The sequence below is a fragment of the Naegleria fowleri genome (genome assembly GCF_008403515.1).
Source record: "Naegleria fowleri strain ATCC 30894 chromosome Unknown tig48, whole genome shotgun sequence".
NCBI lineage: Eukaryota > Heterolobosea > Eutetramitea > Acrasida > Naegleriidae > Naegleria > Naegleria fowleri.
In genome coordinates this window covers 87256-108887 of record NW_025407980.1, presented here as the reverse complement: position 1 = coordinate 108887, position 21632 = coordinate 87256, and the positions used below count along the sequence as shown (strand labels likewise).

General features: G+C 36.5%; 8 protein-coding genes across 8 annotated transcripts; 2 read left to right on the top strand and 6 right to left on the bottom strand.

Annotated features, from left to right (window-relative positions):
* Positions 1–373: 373 nt before the first annotated feature.
* Positions 374–4501, top strand: FDP41_005745 (uncharacterized protein; the record flags this gene model as incomplete). Its single annotated transcript, XM_044709303.1, has 1 exon — positions 374–4501. One exon carries the CDS (start codon positions 374–376, stop codon positions 4499–4501), a length of 4128 nt encoding a protein of 1375 aa, XP_044559705.1.
* A 36-nt stretch (positions 4502–4537) lies between these two features.
* On the bottom strand, positions 4538–5602 carry FDP41_005744 (uncharacterized protein; the record flags this gene model as incomplete). Its single annotated transcript, XM_044709302.1, has 2 exons — positions 4538–4740; positions 4807–5602. The coding sequence occupies 2 exons, from the start codon at positions 5600–5602 to the stop codon at positions 4538–4540; spliced, it is 999 nt and encodes a 332-aa protein (XP_044559704.1).
* A 192-nt stretch (positions 5603–5794) lies between these two features.
* On the bottom strand, positions 5795–7016 carry FDP41_005743 (uncharacterized protein; the record flags this gene model as incomplete). Its single annotated transcript, XM_044709301.1, has 4 exons — positions 5795–6426; positions 6515–6521; positions 6615–6777; positions 6862–7016. The coding sequence occupies 4 exons, from the start codon at positions 7014–7016 to the stop codon at positions 5795–5797; spliced, it is 957 nt and encodes a 318-aa protein (XP_044559703.1).
* Positions 7017–7164: 148 nt separating this feature from the next.
* On the bottom strand, positions 7165–8430 carry FDP41_005742 (uncharacterized protein; the record flags this gene model as incomplete). Its single annotated transcript, XM_044709300.1, has 1 exon — positions 7165–8430. One exon carries the CDS (start codon positions 8428–8430, stop codon positions 7165–7167), a length of 1266 nt encoding a protein of 421 aa, XP_044559702.1.
* Positions 8431–9177: 747 nt separating this feature from the next.
* On the bottom strand, positions 9178–10704 carry FDP41_005741 (uncharacterized protein; the record flags this gene model as incomplete). Its single annotated transcript, XM_044709299.1, has 3 exons — positions 9178–10002; positions 10097–10172; positions 10373–10704. 3 exons carry the CDS (start codon positions 10702–10704, stop codon positions 9178–9180), a joined length of 1233 nt encoding a protein of 410 aa, XP_044559701.1.
* A 143-nt stretch (positions 10705–10847) lies between these two features.
* FDP41_005740 (uncharacterized protein) lies at positions 10848–12465 on the bottom strand (the record flags this gene model as incomplete). Its single annotated transcript, XM_044709298.1, has 3 exons — positions 10848–11170; positions 11412–11865; positions 12223–12465. The coding sequence occupies 3 exons, from the start codon at positions 12463–12465 to the stop codon at positions 10848–10850; spliced, it is 1020 nt and encodes a 339-aa protein (XP_044559700.1).
* Positions 12466–12517: 52 nt separating this feature from the next.
* FDP41_005739 (uncharacterized protein) lies at positions 12518–16127 on the bottom strand (the record flags this gene model as incomplete). Its single annotated transcript, XM_044709296.1, has 3 exons — positions 12518–15237; positions 15307–15858; positions 15932–16127. 3 exons carry the CDS (start codon positions 16125–16127, stop codon positions 12518–12520), a joined length of 3468 nt encoding a protein of 1155 aa, XP_044559699.1.
* A 1100-nt stretch (positions 16128–17227) lies between these two features.
* On the top strand, positions 17228–21624 carry FDP41_005738 (uncharacterized protein; the record flags this gene model as incomplete). Its single annotated transcript, XM_044709295.1, has 3 exons — positions 17228–19080; positions 19125–19845; positions 19891–21624. 3 exons carry the CDS (start codon positions 17228–17230, stop codon positions 21622–21624), a joined length of 4308 nt encoding a protein of 1435 aa, XP_044559698.1.
* Between the last annotated feature and the right edge of the window lie 8 nt (positions 21625–21632).

Below are 21632 nucleotides of genomic sequence, written 5' to 3'. Positions count from 1 at the left end.
CACCCCACCTCATCCACCACCTTACCACAATCATCCACCTCAACAAACAACGATCCTTAGAGGAACAAATCAGAATTTGAAATTGTCGAACAACTTTCCCATCACGAGGAGTGTCGACCTGAATGAGAGAGGAGATTTATACACGAGTCAGACTTCTCTGGATTCGAATGATTCATGAAGAAATTAGTAAACTTGGTGATATTTAAGATTATTTTTGTGATTATTTATTGAAAGTCGATAGATAGTTTGAAAGGATCTGGACTTGAAGAAACATAGCAAGACTGGCCAGCGAAAGTAAACTCCGGGATTTATGTCCCTGCAAGAGGGATGATAATCTTGCAATGTTTGGAAAATCTTTGACATCTGTCAAAAAATGACATCACTCTTTGAGGTTCCACGTTTAGCTAAACATTTGAGAGAACATTTCAAACAATGTTCTCTACTCGATTTTGTTGATGATCAAGCTGAAAAGGACGTTGCTGCTATTCCCACTGACCACACAGTCAATCACGACACTTGTCATCAATTGTTACAATTTTCTGATCATCCTCCCTTCCATGTTGATATCCAAATCGAATCGAAAACAGAAAATACCGAACACGTAGACATGTGGAAACTTGTGTTCATCCATTCCGATGATCATCGTGATTCAAACTCTTTCACACTTTCCTTTTTTAAATTTTTTCAAATATTTGAACCATCATGGCGTGATGATGAAAAACAACTTGTTGTTGAAAAGAAAAAATTGGATGAAAATTCCAAACAATGGATTCAATCCACTCAAATTCTATTGAAACATGTGAAGGTTTTCATTCCAATGTCAACAACAAATAGTAGTTTATTATTTCGATTCGAGTGTGAAATTGTGGATTTGAGTTCAATCAAAAAGATTCTTCCCAAATTGTTTCGAGAGGAAAATTTGCAACATTTGAAATGTGTGTGCCATGTCACCAAAACCAATGACACTGGTCTTGACATGCATTTCGATATTCGATTGGCATCAAATGATGAAAAGGAAATGATTGAACCTGTTTTGATTGTTGACACTAGTTGCACATGCAAACACGTAAAAACAAATTTTGATTTACAATTATTGGTACATACGAATATTCCTAGAATTGATACACTTCAGTTGTCAAATATTGAAACTACAGATGATGGAAATACTCGTGGAATTATTGTAAAATGGAATGATGCTTTTGGTATTCCAAAGTTAGTCATTTCAAAGACCATTGTAACGTTCAATTTACTAACAGTCAAGTCACAACTTTCTCTCGAATGTCACATTGCCACCAAACATCACAATTATATTTTTCGTGGTAAATTATCAGACTCTGTGATGGCAGTTGTTGCAACAAGAAGTGATCCCATTACTCTTCAAGAATTATCTCATCTCTTTTGTGAATTCATTGGATTAGAAACAGACAAGTTTGACAAACACAATAAGGACATTCAATTAAGCAATTTGACTCTCTCAATTTCATCTGCAGATGGAACCATTGAGAATTACAAGGTGAAAAAGGGAATTATGATTTCATGTCAATTTAAATTTTTTTCACTTTCCAATTTGAAATGTTCCATTCACCTCTCGCCAGACAATATTCTACAAGTGAGAGGAAGTGTTGAATTGAACGATAGTCTTCCCATTCTCAGTTCACATCTCAAAGAATCATTGATGAAACTATTGAAAGGATCAAAATTATTTTTTGAATGGAATGTCATGACACCCACTAAAATCACCATGGGAGCTCTTTGTAAATTTCAATTCTTGGAAAGTGTTCGATTGGATGGAAGAGTGTTTTTTCAATCGACGATTGGATTGGATTCATTAACTCCTAAAGTGTTCATTTTGTGTGGATTGGAAGCAGAATCCTTGTCGACCTATTTTCCAAATCAATCTTTGATTCAATCGGCAATCACAACGATTGAGAAAGTGATCAAGTATGAAAAAGCATATTTCATTTTGAGTACTTTTGATTATTATTTTGATGATACCTCTATAGATTTATCAATTAAGGAAATTGATGAATTGAAAATTGACATTAAGGCGAATTCTTTGAGTTTGATTCTTGTGTTAGAATCCAACAATAGCAAATGGTACATGTTAAATGACAAGTTAAAAACAAGTTATCAATGGTTGACTTGTTTAATTTCATCCAAGTTGAATATTTTGCACACAGATTCTCACTCCACAGAAATCTCAAAAGAAACATTGAAAGACAGCTCGGATGAAGAAAAGAATGATTCATTAGCCAATTTTGAAACCATTCTGACAGTGGTTGTTGGAAACGGAAGAACTCTTCTTCAACCAGCTCAATTCGGTTTTGGAATTTCTTTTAACAATTTAAAGTTTCCAGTTGGAACTAGAATTGCCTTTGTCCCTCTCAATCTCTCACTTTCTATTTCTCAAAATCCAGAAGTACTATTTCGAGTGGGTGTTGAAATTATTTCATTCAATATTTTCACACGTGTCACAAATGCCATACTTTCAAAATTGAACATTGAGTGTACAATGATTGAAAAAGTGCCACAAAAGTCGGAACCACTTCTCTTCATTCTCGAAGGAATTGTTAGCGCAACAGATATTCAATTATTTGGTAAAATGAAAGGACAATGGAATCAACCATTTGGATTAAAATGGTTAAAAATTGGATATTGTGAATTAGGAGTGGATTTGAATTATGCAGCGCTTGCTACCACTGGATTACCTTCTGGTGTGAGTATGCAAGCCAATGTGACTCTATTCCAAGACAAGAAGCTTGGCATGTACATTTCTATCAATGAGAACATTCTTGAAGATTTCCTAATTCTGAAAATGGAAAATTTTGGAATTCAAGATTTTATGACACTTACTCAATATTTATTGAATGTCCAATTTGAGAACAAATTTCTCACTTCTTATCAATATCTCCGTATTGTCAAAGCTGGAATTAGTTTATCTGCAAAATCCATGATGATTCGAGATGGATTCACAACCATGGACGTGGCTACTGGTAAAAAAACAGTCAAACGTCGTAAAATTCCGATGGGAATGACACTTTTTGCAGATATTGTCATTGAGTTACCAAAAATTCTGGAAAAATCGATGGAGGGTATTTTGGCAGCCATTCTCACACCATCGACTGGCATTCAATATTTTGGAAAAATTTCACAATTTCAATTGTGGGATGGTCATATTGTGGTGAGTGGATTTGATGTGGAAAACAAAACACTCTTGTTAGTGGAAAACAAAAAACTCAGTTCAGAAAATAATGATGTTTTGGATTTTAAAACATTACAAGGATTATTTCCATCTTCTTCTGAAGAGAATGATGACCAACTTTGTTTATTGTCTCATGAGGAATCCATTGAGAAGAGTCCTGAAATTTATCTTTTCATACCATTCAATAATGATGGAAAAGGTCCTAAAATGCGTGTTTCTGGAATGATTGAATTTTTGGACATGTTTAAATTTGGTGCTGATCTTTTCTTCGATCCTTCGAGTGGAGAAGTGAGTTTTATGGCAGAAATTGGATTGGCAGAAGGTATTGATGTGTGGATTCAATTTTCGCAAACTTCGAGTGGACCTCGTTTGAAAGGAAAGATCAAAGGATTGGAAAAATTGGCTCTCCTCATTCGACACGCAATTAAGGAATACAAGAAATCATCATCATCTGTAAAGAACCTTCATATTGGAAATGGTTCTTCCTCGTCGTCGGATATGAAACTTGAAGAAGATGAGAAAAAATTGAGAAAAATTCTTGAATTTATTAAGGAAAAAATTAGAGCTGAAAAAGAGTTAAATGTCGCTGAAAAGAAGGTGGAAGAAGCACGACGAAAATATTCTCTAAAAATTGGAGAAAGTATCTCTCGAATGAATCAGGAAATTTCGAATTTCACAGAAATGGGAATTCAAATTTTTGAGAATGTGAAAGATGTAGTGGAAAGAAAGATTTTCAACAAGTGTGTAGATGAGTTGCACGAGACTCAGAAATTCTATGAAGAGTGTATGGAGGATCTCGATAAGGCGATTGACATGTTTAAAAAGTTACTTCATGAATATTGTGTGAAAAATTCACAAATTTTCAATCGTGTGAATGAAACTTTGGATGATATTTCTCAAGCAGTATTTGAAAAACTAGACAATTTATCCAATGATACTCGTGATTTGATTTGTGATGCAGCAGCTTGTGTGTTAGAATTGATCGAGCATAGGTTTAAACTCGTGGATGTGAACTTTCTTATTTTGGACAATGTCTTGGCTCTTCAAATGACCTTTATTTTGGGCAAAGGTGATGAAGAGAAGGTGATTACTTTGAAGAATATTAATTTGAGAAAACTCAAGAATATTGTTGTGGAAATTGCATATGCCATTATTTCACCGTTTACAACAACACCCAATCAACACCACTCGAGCAACACAAGTTCTAACCATGAAGAACAAATGAAGCAAGAAAGCAAACAACAGAATACCCAGCAAGCGAGACGTCGTGGTGGTTTCTGTTGTTTTAGAGGAGACTAATATTCTATCTTATTTAAAAAGACAATATTTAAATTTCTATTTATTCACAAATTTCAATACCTCTTCAATAGTGTGACCATTCATTGAATAGCTATGACTTGGTAAAATCAGATCAATCTCTTTTGACATGTCACGGATCAATCGCTTGATATTTTGTTTTGCCAGCGAAATATTAAACGACGAAGGGGCATAGGAATATTCCAACTTGCTTTTCTTTTTTGAAAGATTTTGTAAGGCATCTAACAACAAGTGGTTGTCAATTAATTGCTGTTGTAAAATTTCGTCCTGCCAAGCAAAAAACTTACCTCCACAGAGCAGTACTCGATCTTCTTCATGATAAAAACAAGTGTGACCAGCTGTATGTCCAGGACAATGACAAGCGCATAAACAATGGCGATGTGTGTTCGATGGTGACTGTTCCTCCATTGAATTCACCTGTTCCGAATACTGAATACTTTTCTGATGTAATTCATTGTTCTGTGCACTTCCATCATTCGTAGGATTATTTGACCTCTCTTCTTTTAAATTCGAACGAACAGTATCTTCTTTTGAATTCATAATGACATTAAACGTTTGACAGGGCACTTCCATCTTTGGATCACTAAACAAATACTTGGTCATTCCAAAAAGCCAATACTCGGATTTCTGTTCCTTAAATTTCTTTCCATCTCGAATGTATTCCAAATCTTCGGAATGAGAATAAACATTCAGAGATTGTTCCGAACATTCCCACAATTTCCTCACTCCTCCGCAATGGTCAATATGAAAATGAGTAATGAGCACATGATCAATCTCGGAAAGTGCGTTTCTTTGATTCTTGTGGTCTTCGTGTTGTGAATCATGATCAAAGAATTTGGCGAGTCCTTTCATGACCATCTCTTCGTAGCCTGGAGGACCAACATCAATCAATGAGTATCGGGATTGAGCAGAATCATGCACAAGAAAAACACTGACTGGAATGGTGAATTTTGGAAGAAACTTGTCGGCAATAGCATACGGAATGTTGAGTCGATAGATGTGTTCAGTGACTTTTTCAAATTCACCTGAATAGAATTTGGAGAAGTGGAATTTGTTGTTTTCGATCGAAGAAGAAGATAACATTTTTTGTTAACGTTATTATTACTGAACAGAGATCTACTGACAGTGTTGTGAGATGTGTGGAGCGATTGGAATGGAGCCTTTGTGAACAACAAATTTTCCGACTCGATTGGAATGGAGCGCATGTATTTATGAATACCGCGTCGAAATAGTCCACACCACATGAACATGCACTTGAGAATGACCCTTGTGTCATCAACAAGAAATGATGCTGTGTGTGGCTATTCCTTGAAGCAAGGCGTAGTGAGTGTAATAGATTGAGTCTTCTCTCGTCTTGCAAATAAAGTTCAACATCACCTTCTCCTCAAAGTTGCAGGTCAGAATGAGAATGTTTGCTTGCTTTCCTTTTGATGTGGTTTGGAAGGCAGTTTGGAGTGTCTTTTTGAATTTACCTTCTCCATCATAGGTCGAGGAGTAGTCCACTGATTTGACTAGCATCTTAAAGCTTCCTTGCTTTTCTTGATCCATTTGATAATGCTTGAGATAATGTGAAAGAAAAGATTCGGATACTTTGTCGAATGGCCCATCCATTCGGTGATACATGACAGTGACTTCGTCTTTTGCAATATTACCATGAAACACTTCCGTAAAGATCATTTCCACTGTGTCCTTGTTTGTGGTAATGGCATAATACTCGTCAGGCACGCATGGAATGAAAGAGGTTCCAAACTTCATGTCATATTTAAGGCCTGGAATCGAGGGTAACTGAGAGTAGATCACTTCTTCATTGGATTTATCCCGAATCCACTTGTACTTGATATAAATGGTACCACTTTTGACGTCCCGAAGAGGCAAACTAAGGCTGTACTCCTGATCGGGAAGAATATCTTCATTGGCAGTGAGGGTTAATTCGCATCGTCCAATGAAATCCTTTTATAAGAGTTGGCTCATACATTGGATTGCCGTTAATGCTACTTACATCCTTTTTTATATGGTTGTATTATGATGCAATGAAAAGATTTGATGATTTAAATGATGAACAAGGCTTTCAATCATTCAAAGACTCTATACTTACACTCGTGAATCTGTCCCAATCGAAAACTTCAAACTTCAAATTCAAGACATGATTGCTATCGAGTCTGTAGAATCTAACCACTTCATTCCATAATGGATTTAATGTTTTCTTTCTCACCTGAGTTTTCCGAGTATAATGACCATTAAGGGATACCTTAACATAACTGAATTTCGCGAATCAGAATGCAATGAACGAAATTATTTCATCATCAGGAACAATAATTATTCCTCACACTCTCATTACTTACGGATCAGAAAACCCATTTAAATCAGCAGCAACCAAATGCTCTCCTCTCTCAATCGTTACCTCAAAGAAATCATCAGTGCGAAAGACTTCCTCATCCGTTGTTGAAGATGACGACGACTTTCCGAAAGAAAATCCAAGGAGATTTGATTCGTTCATTTTTTACAATGCACCAAAACAGGAAAATTCCGTAAAACTCCTCAAATGAAATTATTTCGTAATCAGTGTTATGGAGTCGTTCGTGGAACACGTATCACAACAAATCAACGTGGTTTGATAGCCCTTGGTTGAAGAGATGTTCAACTATTTACTCGGTATGAATCTTTTCCATTGTTGGCCAACCATGAAGTGTGTCAAAAAGATTGCGAAAGAATTGATCACCCCAATGAATGTGAACATTTCCACTCTCACAAACAATTCTGGCATTGTTAGAGGAATCATTCTCAGAATCATCACCATCATCATTATGGTCATTGGAATTTGACAGACATGGCATGATGTGCTGTAGTTCATGTGGCAATGGATCGCTCGAAGAATAGGGCAACGGTGGCAACATGACACTCTTTGGACCACTGTTTGAAACAATACATGCTGTCGTTTGTGGTGTGTGGAAGGTAGAGGAGGAGGTTTGAATGGTTTGAGAAGAAGGAGAGATTGACGTTGTGGATGACATTGTGTTCATAACATGTGGAGGCAAGTTGTTGATTGTCCACTGAGTGATCATTGGTGATGATGTCGTAGTCGTCGAAGTGGCGATTTCCCTATTCAAGTCATCGTAACAACAACAACAACATTTCATGATGGATTCATCTTTAAAGCATGAAGGGTTGCGATCGGAGCAGATTTCATGTGCGGGGCTGGAACTCTGAGGTGTGAACACTTGTCGAGGTGAAATGGTACTATTACTACCGCAACTACTTGCTGTCGATCGTTTATCTGGACACAAGGACCATGAGGATTCTTCTTCTTGTTGTTGTGGTGAGGACATGACTTGTTGTTGAGGCAGAAGTGGTTGAAAAGAACCATGAGTCATGGTTTGAATGGTCGTATTGTCGTTTTTCGACTCTGAGTGGCTCAAAAGCGAAGAGGAAATGATCGTGTTGGAGCAGACGACGGCGGAAGAAGATGACAATGCGTCTTTCATTCTGTGAGACTCAACAACCGAATTTGGAAATGAACAAGTGGATGACATTACTGGCTCGATCGTATTCACTGTTGAAGAAGATGACAAGGACGATGAAGAACATAGTGTTGATTGGGTTTTCTTCTTCTTCTTTCGTGTCGACAACACGTGAGTGTTCATGCCGGAAGAAGCAGAATCGATCACAAAACTTGAACCTCCTCCACCACATTCATATCTTAAAAAGTCATCACCCACTCTCTGTTCAAAGTAATTCTGTAAAAAGTTATTAGTGTTCATTTCTCGTCTGACACGACGAATTCCAGTCTTGTACACACAGGCACATGAATGGTTGGATGGCAATGGGCCATAACGTTTGATTCGGTTGGATCGTTCTCGAGAGAGTCTCTGTGGGACTCGTGTGGTTTCGTCGACAATATTGAAAGAGGGCATTAGATGAATGAATTAGATTGGAATATCTTAGAGTAATGAAACAGTGGTACCACTGTGTATGTGAATTAAAAAAGTTTCGTGTCAAGTAGTGGCGACCCAGTGGGTCTGTGTTCTCGTTGTTGTTGTGTTTTTTCTGTCAACCGGTCTTGTATCGCAAAGGAAGGTTTTAAATCGTTGTTCATCATGAAGAGAGAGCGATGCTCCAAGAGGCCAATCAGCGTATTTATCCAAACAGGTTTTTCCTTAAGAAAGAATTGCAAACGCATCAACAACATGCGCACGCTTGATTTAAAAGGTTAAGTTTTACATGACGATGCATCAATAATCACTGCAGTTACGCACACAGTGAGAATTTCATGGCACGAGAAGTCAATGGCGCGTGGTTCGCACTTAATGTGAGGAGGGACCGCGTTCTGTAGCTCCATGGAGATTGGGCCTCGAGGTGGTCAAGAATGAAACAACCGAATTGGTTTCCCAAAAGATGGAAGGTGGTTTCTGGAGGTGTTTGGTGACCATGATCATTGGCCTGGAATTGCCTGTGTGTGAGAGTACTATTCGAGCTAAAAGTAACAAACGAGATATTTGAATTCGTACGTAGGAATAATTGAATTTTCATCCGGTTATTTTCAACCCATTGCTCTTTATTGCCGTTTACGAGATGAGTTGCCATAAATCGTGTGTGAGGCTGTAGATGACAACAATGAAATGGAGCAGCTGCCAAAATCAGTAGTACTGTATGAAAACTGATTAACTAATTAAATTTAAAGCTTCTATCAGATTCTTTCTGGCAGTTTCCACATCTTCGAATTGAAGCGAACTAATGGCGAATTTACATAACTTTTGTGCTTTCATCATGTTATCGAGAGGTATTTCCTTATTTCCTCCACTGCTGGTAGTGACATGACTTGTCACATGATGTTGTTGTGGGGGTGGTGTACCTGATTGCAATGAAGTCTGAGAAATTGTTGGAGGAGAAGCAGTAGTAGCTCGTTGTTGTTGAGTGGTAGGCTTTTGTTGTGATAATTGTTGACTTGCTGAGGATGAAGGTTGGATGTTGTTACTAGATGCATTATTGAATGCAGGTGATGTATTGAATGACGTTTCCTGTTTAGGTTGTTGTGGGTTACTCCAAGATGATGACGGAGTGTTAAATTGTTGTTGAAGTTGGCTGAACGTCTTTGGTTGTTCGAATGAAGTTTCTTCGGAAGATGTTGTTGGTGAAACATTCATATAGTCGTTTTGTTGTTTCTGAGGTTGCTGTTGTTGAAGTTGATATTGATTAAATTGAGTCTGTTGCAGTGATAATGTGTTGTTGTTCCAATCATAGCTTGGTGTTGAAGATTGTCTTTCCTTTGCCAATTGATTTTCCTGCTCTTGTAAATACCTATTAACTTCATCCTCTTCCGAACTTTGGTTACCTCCAGGATTAATTTGTTGATTAGAATAATATTGTAATTGATCGTCTTGGTCTTCAGCTTGTTGATCTTCTACGGGAGGAACTGGTTGACCAGTACGAATTGATTTTTGAATTTCAGCTGCTCTCCATTTGGCATACTTTTGTTTTTCCACCATCTACGAGTGTCAGGAATGATTTATCATTCATTCGAGTTAAGAGCGAAATAATTTGCAGTTAAATTTTAAAAAGAAAACTATGATGATGACCTACATTTGATGACAAATCTCCAAACTGCTTGGTGACTTCAATCAGAATAGATGCTGCATAGTACAATTTTGCGATTTGACTATCATCGTTGAAAGAAATAGTTTTTACCGAAATTTGTTGTGTGAAATTTAAATCACAACCATTGGAGACCATGTCATATTAGTACCAATGGTGTAATGTATTTTAACGATTATTAATAAGGTATGGAGAAGCATGATGACCATGAAGAAGTTGTTTGTTGATCACCGTTCCTATTATTAATAAATATATCATACTTACGTATCGTGTCTTCCTTCTCGATCAGCATCATCGGCCTTCTTAAAAACCTTCAAAGCAAACATTTCTACCATATCCTTTGCTTCAGATTCCTGAGCTTCAATATTCAATTGTTCCTTGTCTTGCTCCAATCGATCCATCAAATCCGTTAAAATTTGAGTAGCTTCATCATCGGATTGATCTTGAGATTGCACAATTGAAATTCCCAACTGAACAGCATACGTTCTACAATAAAAGCTCACAATAGGAGCACGTTTTTCAAATTCGTTGGCTCTCTGCAAATACGGAACGAGAGGCTTTAAAATTGTTGGATAATCGGAAAGAGAAGTGGACATTTTTTTTTGGAATTTTTTCTTCTCCTTTTCGAAAAGGATTTTTTTCGAGTTCAACTGAAGATGAATTCTTCTTGCTCAATTTAAATTCCAATTCCACAGAAACAAAACTTCAGAAACTGAATGTGTTCAGGGACGGAGAGGATTTATTGGATTTTTATATTCTTTCTGAGGGCATAAACTTTTCGTAACAAAAAGACAGCTTTTTCAATTGCGAATCCTGTAATTTCTGGTTGAACATTGGCCTCTAATAATACTACAAGATGACACTTGTGTTCGACAGTGACCACTTGTAGATTTTTACCATTCCCTTTTATGGTTAAATTTTGCATTTCACCATTCAGTAATCGGTCACAATTATTGACCAAAAACTTTAAATCTGCTTCGAGTTGTGGCTTGGTTGTTGTTAAAATTCCTTCGTCTCCGCTTTCGATGAGCCAAGAATTTAAAATTCCTCGAACTCCATCCACTGTTATTTATATAGATTCAAATAAAAGTAGTGATTGAAAGTGTTGTGAGATTGATTTGACAAAAAATTTTTTATCAAATACAATAAATGAATTGTATGATGATTATTCCATTCAAATCCAATAAAAGAAATTCAAAAAATCACAAATGATATAATAATAACAGTATATCACAAATTACAAACAATATACCACATATAGATACATCCGCGAAATATTACAAAAATTTTCACAAACACTTACAATGTTCAATAATTGGATACACAAGTTCCAAATAAATTTCGGCTAATTTGGCCTCAAAAATTTTCTCATCGACATTAATATTGTTAAAATCATATTCTTGTTGTTCCATCCAATCATCAATCGTCATTTGATCCATCGAATTGAAATCTGAACTCGTTTTAAATGATTGAACTGTGTCAATACTTGCCGACGAGTCATCTCCATCAAATGATGACAATTGACTTTTATGATTACTACCAAACAAGTTCATTCCATTTTGTGTTTGTGGAGAAGTTGCTTTTGGTAATCCATTGGATCCTGTTGTTGAATTGAGTGAAATGGAGTTATTGGCAGCATTGGGATTCTTAAATGAATTTGAATAAAGAGTTTTGCTAGGGATGGAAGATGGAGTTCGGAAGGTGGCAATGAATCGATCTAAAAGTTCTTCTGCGACGAGTTTAGCAAATTCATAACCCTGTATGTTGTGAGAGTATGTGGGAATTTGATCAAAAAGAGGTGGAGGGTCAATCGCAATCAATTAATTGTGAATTTCCACATGATGTATGATGTCCATCAATTATTGATTGTGGTTGTTCAACCAAGTATTGTTATATTATTCCACACACACGTTGACGACCGTGTTATGCCAATGTCGTTATTGTCAAATCCGAGCCGATGATGTGTGTGCACGGTTTGTGAAGTCATCATCATTGTCATCATCATTCAGAATAACGTTAATTATTGATGTCATCATCATCAAAATGATCAAAATGAATAGAAAAATATGAGAGTATGTACACAGAGAAAGAACGACAACAATGTAGAAACGTACATCGGCAATGTCATGCATTAAAATACATAATAGTTTGCTTTGTGTATTTTCCTCTATGGTTACTCCTCTATTGTTGAGTTCAAAATATGAAAGTTTATGATCAACCTCTCGTTTTGATTTTACAAATAATGTGACTATGAGGTTTGATAGACGCAGGAATATATCACGGTCGAGATCCGTTATTAAAGACTTTTTGAATTTTATCACACCTGTGTTAGTGGTTATGAGAATCAACTGTAGCATTTTTTCTGAAGAACTGACATCTGATGGGAAGTGAACTCTTTATTTGTAATTGTTAATGTTTCTTTGACAAGAAACTCAAAACTTCGTTATAAGAAGCACCTTGGGTTTGAGAAGATGAGGATGTTGCTACATTTCTTGATGTAGTCGATGAGGAAGATGCTCCTGCTATTGAGGATGAAGCACCTGTGATGGAAGATGATACTGCTACTGAGGAAGAACTACCAAGTCCAAATCTGCTTGTAAGGGGAGTTGTGACGGGAGTAGGGGCAGTAGAGTTTAAGGTGATAGATTGGAACGCATAGGGATTGAGATGCAAGTCAGATCGTTGTACTCCACGAGGAACCTTTGAAGATGCATCAGATGTTTGGTGTTTCGACAAAGTAGATGTGGAGATGGTAGGAGGCTTGTAATTGAGATTGGCTGAGTTGTTTGCATGAATGTTTTTAAGCTGTTGTGAAATGCTTTGTGCAAAACGATCCTCCGTTTGTGGAACTGACTCTTCGTCGGTTGTTTCTTCTAGTTCAGAGTCAGATACTTCCTCTTCTTCGAAATCTTCATCCTCTTCCTCCTCGTCTTCGTCCTGCAGTAAGTCTTCGTCTTCTTCATCCTCTTCCTCATGATAGTCTATCTCTGGAGTCATGGGTGCCTTGCCCTTATTATCCTTAGCGCTAGGTACGTTGTCATCATCGTCATCCTCGTCGTCATCATGATCGTGATCATCCGTGTCTGAATATTTGTCACTATCCCAATCATCGATGTCTTCGTCACTGTCCACAAGCTTGGAAGTTCCATCATATCTCAGTCTGGCCATGAAAGGTTCTTTTAAGAGATCATCCACTGATGGTCTAAAATCAGGATTTTGCTGGAAACATTTCTTTAAAAATAATTTTCCTTCCTCACTCAAATGCTCAGGTATTGGTGGTGTTTTTCCCTCTGCAATTTTTATCATGACATAATTGGCGTCTCTCTTCTCCATGTCGGGATATGGTAATCCACCAATAATCATTTCTACTACTGTACAAGCCACACTCCAAATATCGGAAGCCTTACTGTATCTTTGTTCTCTTATAACTTCAGGAGCCATCCACATTGGTGTACCTTTAACGCTATATGTTTGATAGTTATCAGTAAGTTTTTTGGAATGTCCAAAGTCTACCAATTTTACAGTACCAGAGCCATCCACTAATATATTGGCTCCCTTAATGTCTCTGTGAATGATACCCTTGTCATGCAGATATTTGAGTCCGAATAAAATTTGTCTTGTATAATTTCGAACAACACTTTCTGATAAAGGACCCAATTCTTTGACAATTGCATCTATACTGCCTCCCTCAACAAGTTCAAGGTAAATGAATAGCTTTGTTCTTTTCTTGTTAAACTCAGCACCAATGTATCGAACAATATTTTCGTGATGCAGATCTTTCATCAAGTTGATTTCATTGGCAATTTCTTTCTCAACTTTGTCAGGGTCATAACGGAAGATATCTATTATCTTTACAGCCATCCATCCACCTGTGTCTAAATTAAAGCCTTTTACAACTTCGCTATAAGCTCCTCTACCAATTTTTTCTCCTCGTTGCCATTTAATGTCGGTTCCCTGCTGAAGTACAAGAGAATCTTCTTCATATTTTTCTGAGGAGTCTACTTTTTCTTCGCTTATCTCGAGTCGCAAATTTTTGTTGAACTCTGCATATGCTCGAATAGCTTCATGAAGCTCTTCATCAGAGAGTATGGTTATTTCGTCTTTCTCGTCATTGAGTTCTACATATTTCATTACAACAGGAACCTTGTACTGTTCGTACAAATATTGTTTCAATTCAGAATATGAAATGTCCACAGGCACTTTGGTAAATATTCTCATATCGCCCTTATACACTGCTTTGATCTTCATTGTGGTTGGTTTAAGTGGTTGGGGTATGTCAGGAAGAGGCATTGGAGAAATGGAAGTGAGAGGTGTTAATGATACAGCTTCAGTAAGAGAGAGTAAAGGTTTTAAATTAGCAACAGTAATTCCTTCAACTAGTTCTGAATTTCCTCCTCCAATAACAATCAATTCCTCTTCATACACTATGGCAGTATGCCAAAATCTACCAACTGGAATTATTCCTGTAAAACCACATTTTATCCAAACCTTGCTTGGAATGTCAAAAACGTAAACTTCCGAAAAATACTTTTCCCAGTTGGAGCCTCCAACAATGATAAGCTTACTTCCTGCAAAAGCATTCATAGTGTGACCTGCTCTGGCATCAGGTATTGTATCTCCTTTGAAAATTACGCGACTCCATTTTTCGCTATCTACATTAAATTTGTACATGTCATCAAGGACTATTGTTCCTTGTCGTCCTCCAAAAATGTAAATATCTCTCCCGACGACACAGCATCCGTGTCCAGCTCTAGGAGAAGGCGCTTGACCTTTAGGTTTGATCACTCGCCATTTCTTTTGAGGAATATCGTATGTTTGTAAAATATTGAGATAATCACTATTCATTTTTCCGTCCATTCCTTGGTAAGAAGTTATTCCTCCAAATATATACATTTTGCTATCAATAACGCAACAGCTGTGTGCAGCTCTTGCAACAAGTTTCTTTTTGCCGAAATTCTCTTTTTGCCACACATTCTCTTTAAGATCATACACAAATAGGTCTGTTGTGTAAAAACCTTTGTATCTTCCACCAAATAAATACAGTTTATCCTGGTACAAGACGGTGGAATGTCCAGTACGAGGAGCTGGTAAATAGGATTGTTCAGATAGCTTAATCCAAAAATGAGTTTCTTCATTGGCGTTGATTTCAATAATGGTGTTTTGTTAAAATTGAAGAGAGATTACATTTAGAAACTTACTCAAATCAAAAATACAGACATCATTAAATTCTGTCTGACGATTATCTCCACCAATGATGTATAATCTATCATCTACAAGTGTGCAAGTATGAAACCCTCTTGTTGCTGCCTTAAAAGAGGGATTCTTTGCTTGCAGTATGCTCCATGGTAAGTCCACTTTTACCAACTCTGATGAAATTTGCCTCCTGTTGGTGTTATGTTGATTGAGATTACTTGTATCGAGTGGAGGTGGAACGTTTGTTTTTCGTTTCCTGTTTGGATTAGGCGAAGAAGTGGGCGAGGAGTTGCTACTTCCTTGTCCAGTACTGGTTGGCAAGTTGCTACCAGGAGTATTTGCACGATGTTTAGAGTTGCTGCTACTTGAGCCACCTCCGCTGTTGTGATGATGATGTCTTCCAGCGTTGTGGCGATTGTTGTTAGATCCATCATTTACTCCCCCTCCTTCACTACTGTCAGAAGACGCAATCGAAGAATTACTTGTTGTTCTTTTGAGGGTAGAGTTCTTGTTATGAGAGTTGAAATTACGAGGTGTAGTGGTATTACTCGATGCCTCTAATTGAGTCAATTCGAATTGTTTCATAAGATCAAATTATTTAATGAAATCTTTCAAGCTGTTAACACTTACCCGATGATGGTCGTCCACCGATGGCATTGTTCGAGCCACTATGGTCGTTACTACTGTTACCATCAGACTGATAATTCCCAGCTCCTGAAGAAGAGTGAGAAGAAGGTCTAGTATGATGGGTAGGACTTCTTTGATTATTAGGTTGATGGTGATGATGTTTGGTTGTATGTTGGTTGTTGTTTCGTTTTGGTGCCATATTGTAAATATGTGTTGAAAAAGGGTAATGGATGTGTTTAGGATGAAGAAAGGTGTGATGATGGTGTTGATGTTTTTGGATGTTGGAATTGTTGAGTATTGTGATGATAGATAGTCATAGTAAATAAGTTAAGGCATCAATGAGTGAGAACAATTGTTATCGTTGGGTTTTCTAGAATCTAACAGGTTGTGCAGATGTTCTAGCCAAACGTTATTGTATGATTATTATGGAAAATAAGTTAATGATGAAAGAGTAGTAGAGTAATAAATCCTCTTCAAAACACTACTATCAATGACGATGGGAAATACAATGTTATTACTGGTAGTTGTTGTTTCAACAATGTCTACAACAAAATCAAATCCGTCAAAAGATCGGTTAAATATTCGTTGTCGTGATGATGAAATAATTTGGAGAGAAAAATATGGATTGTATGGAGTAGTTGCTATTTCAGATGTGTACAGAATTCCAACAAATATATGTCTCAACCAAACAAGTGAACAATATATTAGTTGATGATCGGTTTCAGCAGCACGCAAGCAATTATTCAATGATGAAACAAAAATTTGGATGAAGAGAATTTTTTTTAAAAAACCTCAAATTCGTTTATGGGTCGTGTGACTCGACACTCATCTTCTCAGAAAATAGCTATTCGCAAATGTGGAAACATTTCAAAATTATTCATGTTGCTTCAATTATTGGTAACAAAAGTTCGTGGATAAGGTGTGCAAGCTGGGGGAAAGCACAAAGTCTCGGCAAACTTCGGTACTGAACGGAGAGGATTTTTTACAATGACAAAGCCTCGTCTTTATGGCATTTCTCGACAAATATTAAAATACAAGTAGCGGTCATGTTTTTCAAGTCTTTTGGGTTGTTCTTAAAAGATCCATTTATATTATGATTGGAAAAAGAAGAAGCAGTTTTTCATTCTGTTCATTCTTTTTTCTTCTTTAAATTAACATGAATTTTAATTCGTCCCAAAAGGATAGAGGGATTATTATTGCTTTGTTTTCCCAAAATCAATCCTGATAAGAGATGATGTGAGCTTTTTCAACCGGTTATTAAGGTGAGGAGTATTTGTATTTCTGTCCAATTCCTAAAAAATGTCCAAGCGAACACCAAGAGAGAAAATCAATTTAAAAGCCTCTGAAGACAATTTCTGCAAAGACGACGATGATCATCACTTGTTACAACATACTCAACAAACATTTGGAGGAGGAGAGGATGTTAACGAAGGATTTACTCCTACTTTATCCGAAAACTCATCACTAAGTGGTACACTCGGAAATATTGTCGTTGATGATGACGATGATTGGTATCAACAAGAACGATTGGATCATGATGATACATCAATTAGACTTTCGTTCGAGAAACACCCTTTACTCATTGAGACTGTTATTCAAAATTTATTTGATTTTACCGAAAATCCCTTTTCAATCTTGCTGGTCAATCGGACTTGGTACTTGTTCTTTCACAATGTTTATATTCAACAAAAAAGAACAAATTTCGAGGAGAATCAACCATCCTTTTTAGAAAGAATTGGATGCTCAATTGCAAGAAGAGACATGAAAAAGTTAACTAATTTTGTGTACAGTATGACTATGATGCATAATCATTTAATGAGAGGAATAACACATGTACAAATTCAGGAGAATAAGAACATCAAAGATGAAATATCATCAATAGATGTGTGCATGACTTTATCTAATGGAAATATTATCAAGAAAGACAGTTCTAAAAACACATGGGAGGAATTTACTATTACACAAAAAAAGAAAACTCATGAAAGCCCAAAACCTATTTCTTCCTCTGTGCAACAAGAGTTTTTTGATCAGGCAGAAGATTCCATATTAGGAGGAAGAAACACTGTTCTTTCAGCGACCACACGATCTTACTACACCGCAGTTATTAGTAAAAAGACCACTGAACCAAACGAGAAAAGATTTATTGTGACAGGAGGAAATGACTGTATCATTCGAGTACTTGACTATGAGACAGGAGAACTAAAAGCTTTTTTTAGTAAGGCTAATAGACAGCCTATTCTTGCACTTTCGTTGAGTGGAGACAAAATATTCAGTGCTTCTGATGGAGTTTATGTTCTACAGTACCACAATGTTGAAGAAGAAAAAATTCATCCAGCAGAAAACCAGGATGACAAAGACGATGACTTTGATAAGAAGACAAAAATCCACAAACCAAAAACAAAATTGTCGAAGGAGGAAGAAAAAAAGCGAGAGAAAGAGTTAAGAAAGCAGTATCAAAAGAAACAGATCAAGGAAAAGAAAGATAGAGGTACCTTGAAAAGGCCCAAAATAGAGTTGATCAAAACTTTCAAGCATCACTATGCTGGACTTGTGACATCAATGCAGATCCACAAATATGACAAATCTCATCTGTTGCTCATTACCTCACATACTGAGAACAGCATTCGATTATGGGATTACCACACTGAAAGCGTGCTGGCTATCATCATTGGTGATTACTGTGCTCCAGTATATTCTGCGTTTCTCTCTTTCAAAGGATTTGGAAGGCAGAAATATTTCAGTGTTTGTTCAATTAACGACAGTTTTGAAAATGCCTATGTATGGAATCCCAACACATTACTTCCTTCTCCCACTGTACAGTATAACAGTAATCCAAATGCCACAATTGAAGATGTGTTATTCAGGAAGAGAACATATGACGTTTCGTCCCAAAACATTCTTTTTCCAGAGAAACATTGCAAAGAGTTTGCCTTCTTTTCTCTCACAACTCCATTTCAGACTATTTTTTCCATTCCTTTCCAAATCGAGGATGATACATTATCATGTTTCGGAAGAAGAACTTCAGAACTTGGATTATTTCAGCCAAACGTTAGTTTGGATATTGTGAACAAGAGAGAGAGTCCTCCTCTTGACAAGCTCAAAAGTCAGGTAAATGATAGCTCCAGTAGTTATATACTAGACGAAATATCTCAGTAAGTATCGAAATTAAGACAATATGTTGGCTCATCATGAAAAGACTTCTTGAAGGAGTAGGAACAATATCAGCCAAAGAGATTGCTGCATCCCTGAAAGAAATAATTGAAAAAACTCTTGAAGAACCATTGCTTACCTCCACAATTGCAGAGCTACTCATATGGTATGCATGCAGAAGCTCTACTGCACATTTTTCTCAAGTTTTTAGCGAAATTTGTTACAGAACTTTGTTTGGGCTAAAAACAGGACCATCCAAAGACTCTATTTATGACGTTTTAAAGCGAGTTCGATTATCTGAAAAAGAGCTGCTAGATTTAAAGACGTCACCCAAATTACATCTATTATTTCAGTATAAGTTGTCTCACGTGTTGCTTGTTGCCAACCTCTTCCACATGTATCCAAATTATTTCAGGAGAGTGTTACGAGAGGTCATTTTGGACGTTGAAAAGGATTTAAGGTCGGCCTGGGAAAACAAAAATATGGCTGCAACTAGTTTGAATATTATGAGATTGTATATTTTGATCGTTGATTCTTTTACAGACAAGCCTGTAGAAATTTCTGTTGTTCTTTTAAGTGTTATTGATCCAAGCCATATAACCTCAATTACAGAAATTATTAAGGAAATTGCGAACAATTCAAATTGGGATAGCTCTTTTTACTATGTCACCATTGCAAAGGAAATGACATCTATTTTGGAATCCAAAGAAGTGTGTAATTGGAAATGCAGATTAGAAAAAGATTTCATCTGTAAGATATATTATACTGTAAGTGGAGTCGTTTCATGTATTAAATTTCTAACTTCATATTAGGCTGCCTCATTTAGAGCAAACTACACAAGACAATTTGTGAGGAATAACATTTACAACTCTCGAGAGCGAATTATCTATGTTGAAACAGAAGCAGTTCCGTACCTTTATGGGTTTGGAAAACGAAACATTGCGAAGATTCAACAACAATCAAATGCGGATGTTTTCATTGGCAGAAGGCCCACTAATCAAGACAAGCGAGACAAAATTTCTACCAAAAAGCAACATCAAGAAGGTGACGACACATTCAAAAAGAAGCAAGAAAAACGTCACCAAAAAGAAGAAAAATGTAAAAAGCAGCTATTAGGAGATTATACTAGTGTGTCTGTCAAGGGAGATATTCGCCAAGTCGACCTAGCTCTTGCCTTAATAGATAACCTACTGACCAATTTTTATGATAAGAAGCAAAAGTTTAGCCGAAAGTTTGCTCCGATTACCTCACTCTTTTTGTTCCACGACATGGTCAATGCCGAAGAAAGCTTTCTTTTCTTTGCTCCATATTCAAGACTTCCACTTGGAATTAAATATATCAATGAGAGAAGGTTTGCCTTGAAACCTATTGGAAAGGAGCACGAGAAGGTTCTTGCGCTTTCACAAACTCCCGAAAGCCCAATAATTTCGTCTCAAAGCCTAAAACACATTAACTATGGTAATGGAACTGTCAAACGAACTGTTTATTTGAATTTGCAGAATGATGTGACATTTTGTTTTGAGAAGTATTATTCCGAGAAGATGTTCGACAACATTTCATATGTCTTACAAAATCTCACCACAAACTACTCACAACAAGCATTGAAGGTTAAGCTAACAATTGGAAAATTATTCTTTTACCAATTGCCTCAATATATTGAGGATCACAATAATTGTATTCCATTTTGTGCTTTCCTCTATTCATTCAATCAAACGATCCATAGTGCATCTGAAGATATTAAGGAATTACTATTAAATCCAAATAGACATCATTCAGAAAAGAAAGCTTTGGAAATGAAATATTCATTTGATGACAACGTCAGTAAGCACCATCAGGCAACAATAACCTCAAAATTGTCTCCATCAATGGCAAAAAAGTTTGAATCTATCATGTGTATAGAAATTGCGGACAAGAAAAACACTCAGTTATTACATTTGAAATTTATTGTTAAATCTGGAGACAATGTCACCGTTAAATTCAAGTCTTTGAAAACCATTCCCACAACATTATGTCATTATTATTACTTGAATTTGACACAAAAAGGATCTAGACAAGAATGTGATAGTTTGATTAGTTTCACACCCAGTGGAGATAATGTGGAAAGCCAGTATTACATTATAATGAAATTTGCACAACATTTAGAAGAGTATTCAAACTCAAAAACTATGACCATTAATCAACTTTTGGATTACATTAAGTATCAATTTTTAGAGTTGGAGGAAAATGATAAACCCAAGTATATTAATCTTCATGAGAACTATATGTTGTCAAACATGACAGTTGCGCAAATATACACATTTGAATGCTTGTACTCAAAGATGAATTTCGACATTTCTTCAATAACAATAGGGATGGAGAGAAATTTGAACAATTCTGATATTCCGTTGAGAATCAAGTTGATCTATATGCAACATAATTGCTCGCTTCACTCAACGGTGACCAGATATCAATGGAAGATGGAAGTGGTAAAGAAACATTTTGCTGGCGAATCAGCAGAAAAGGAAATTATTTCTCTTCTTGATACTTCTGATATTCTTCTTTACTAGTACATGCA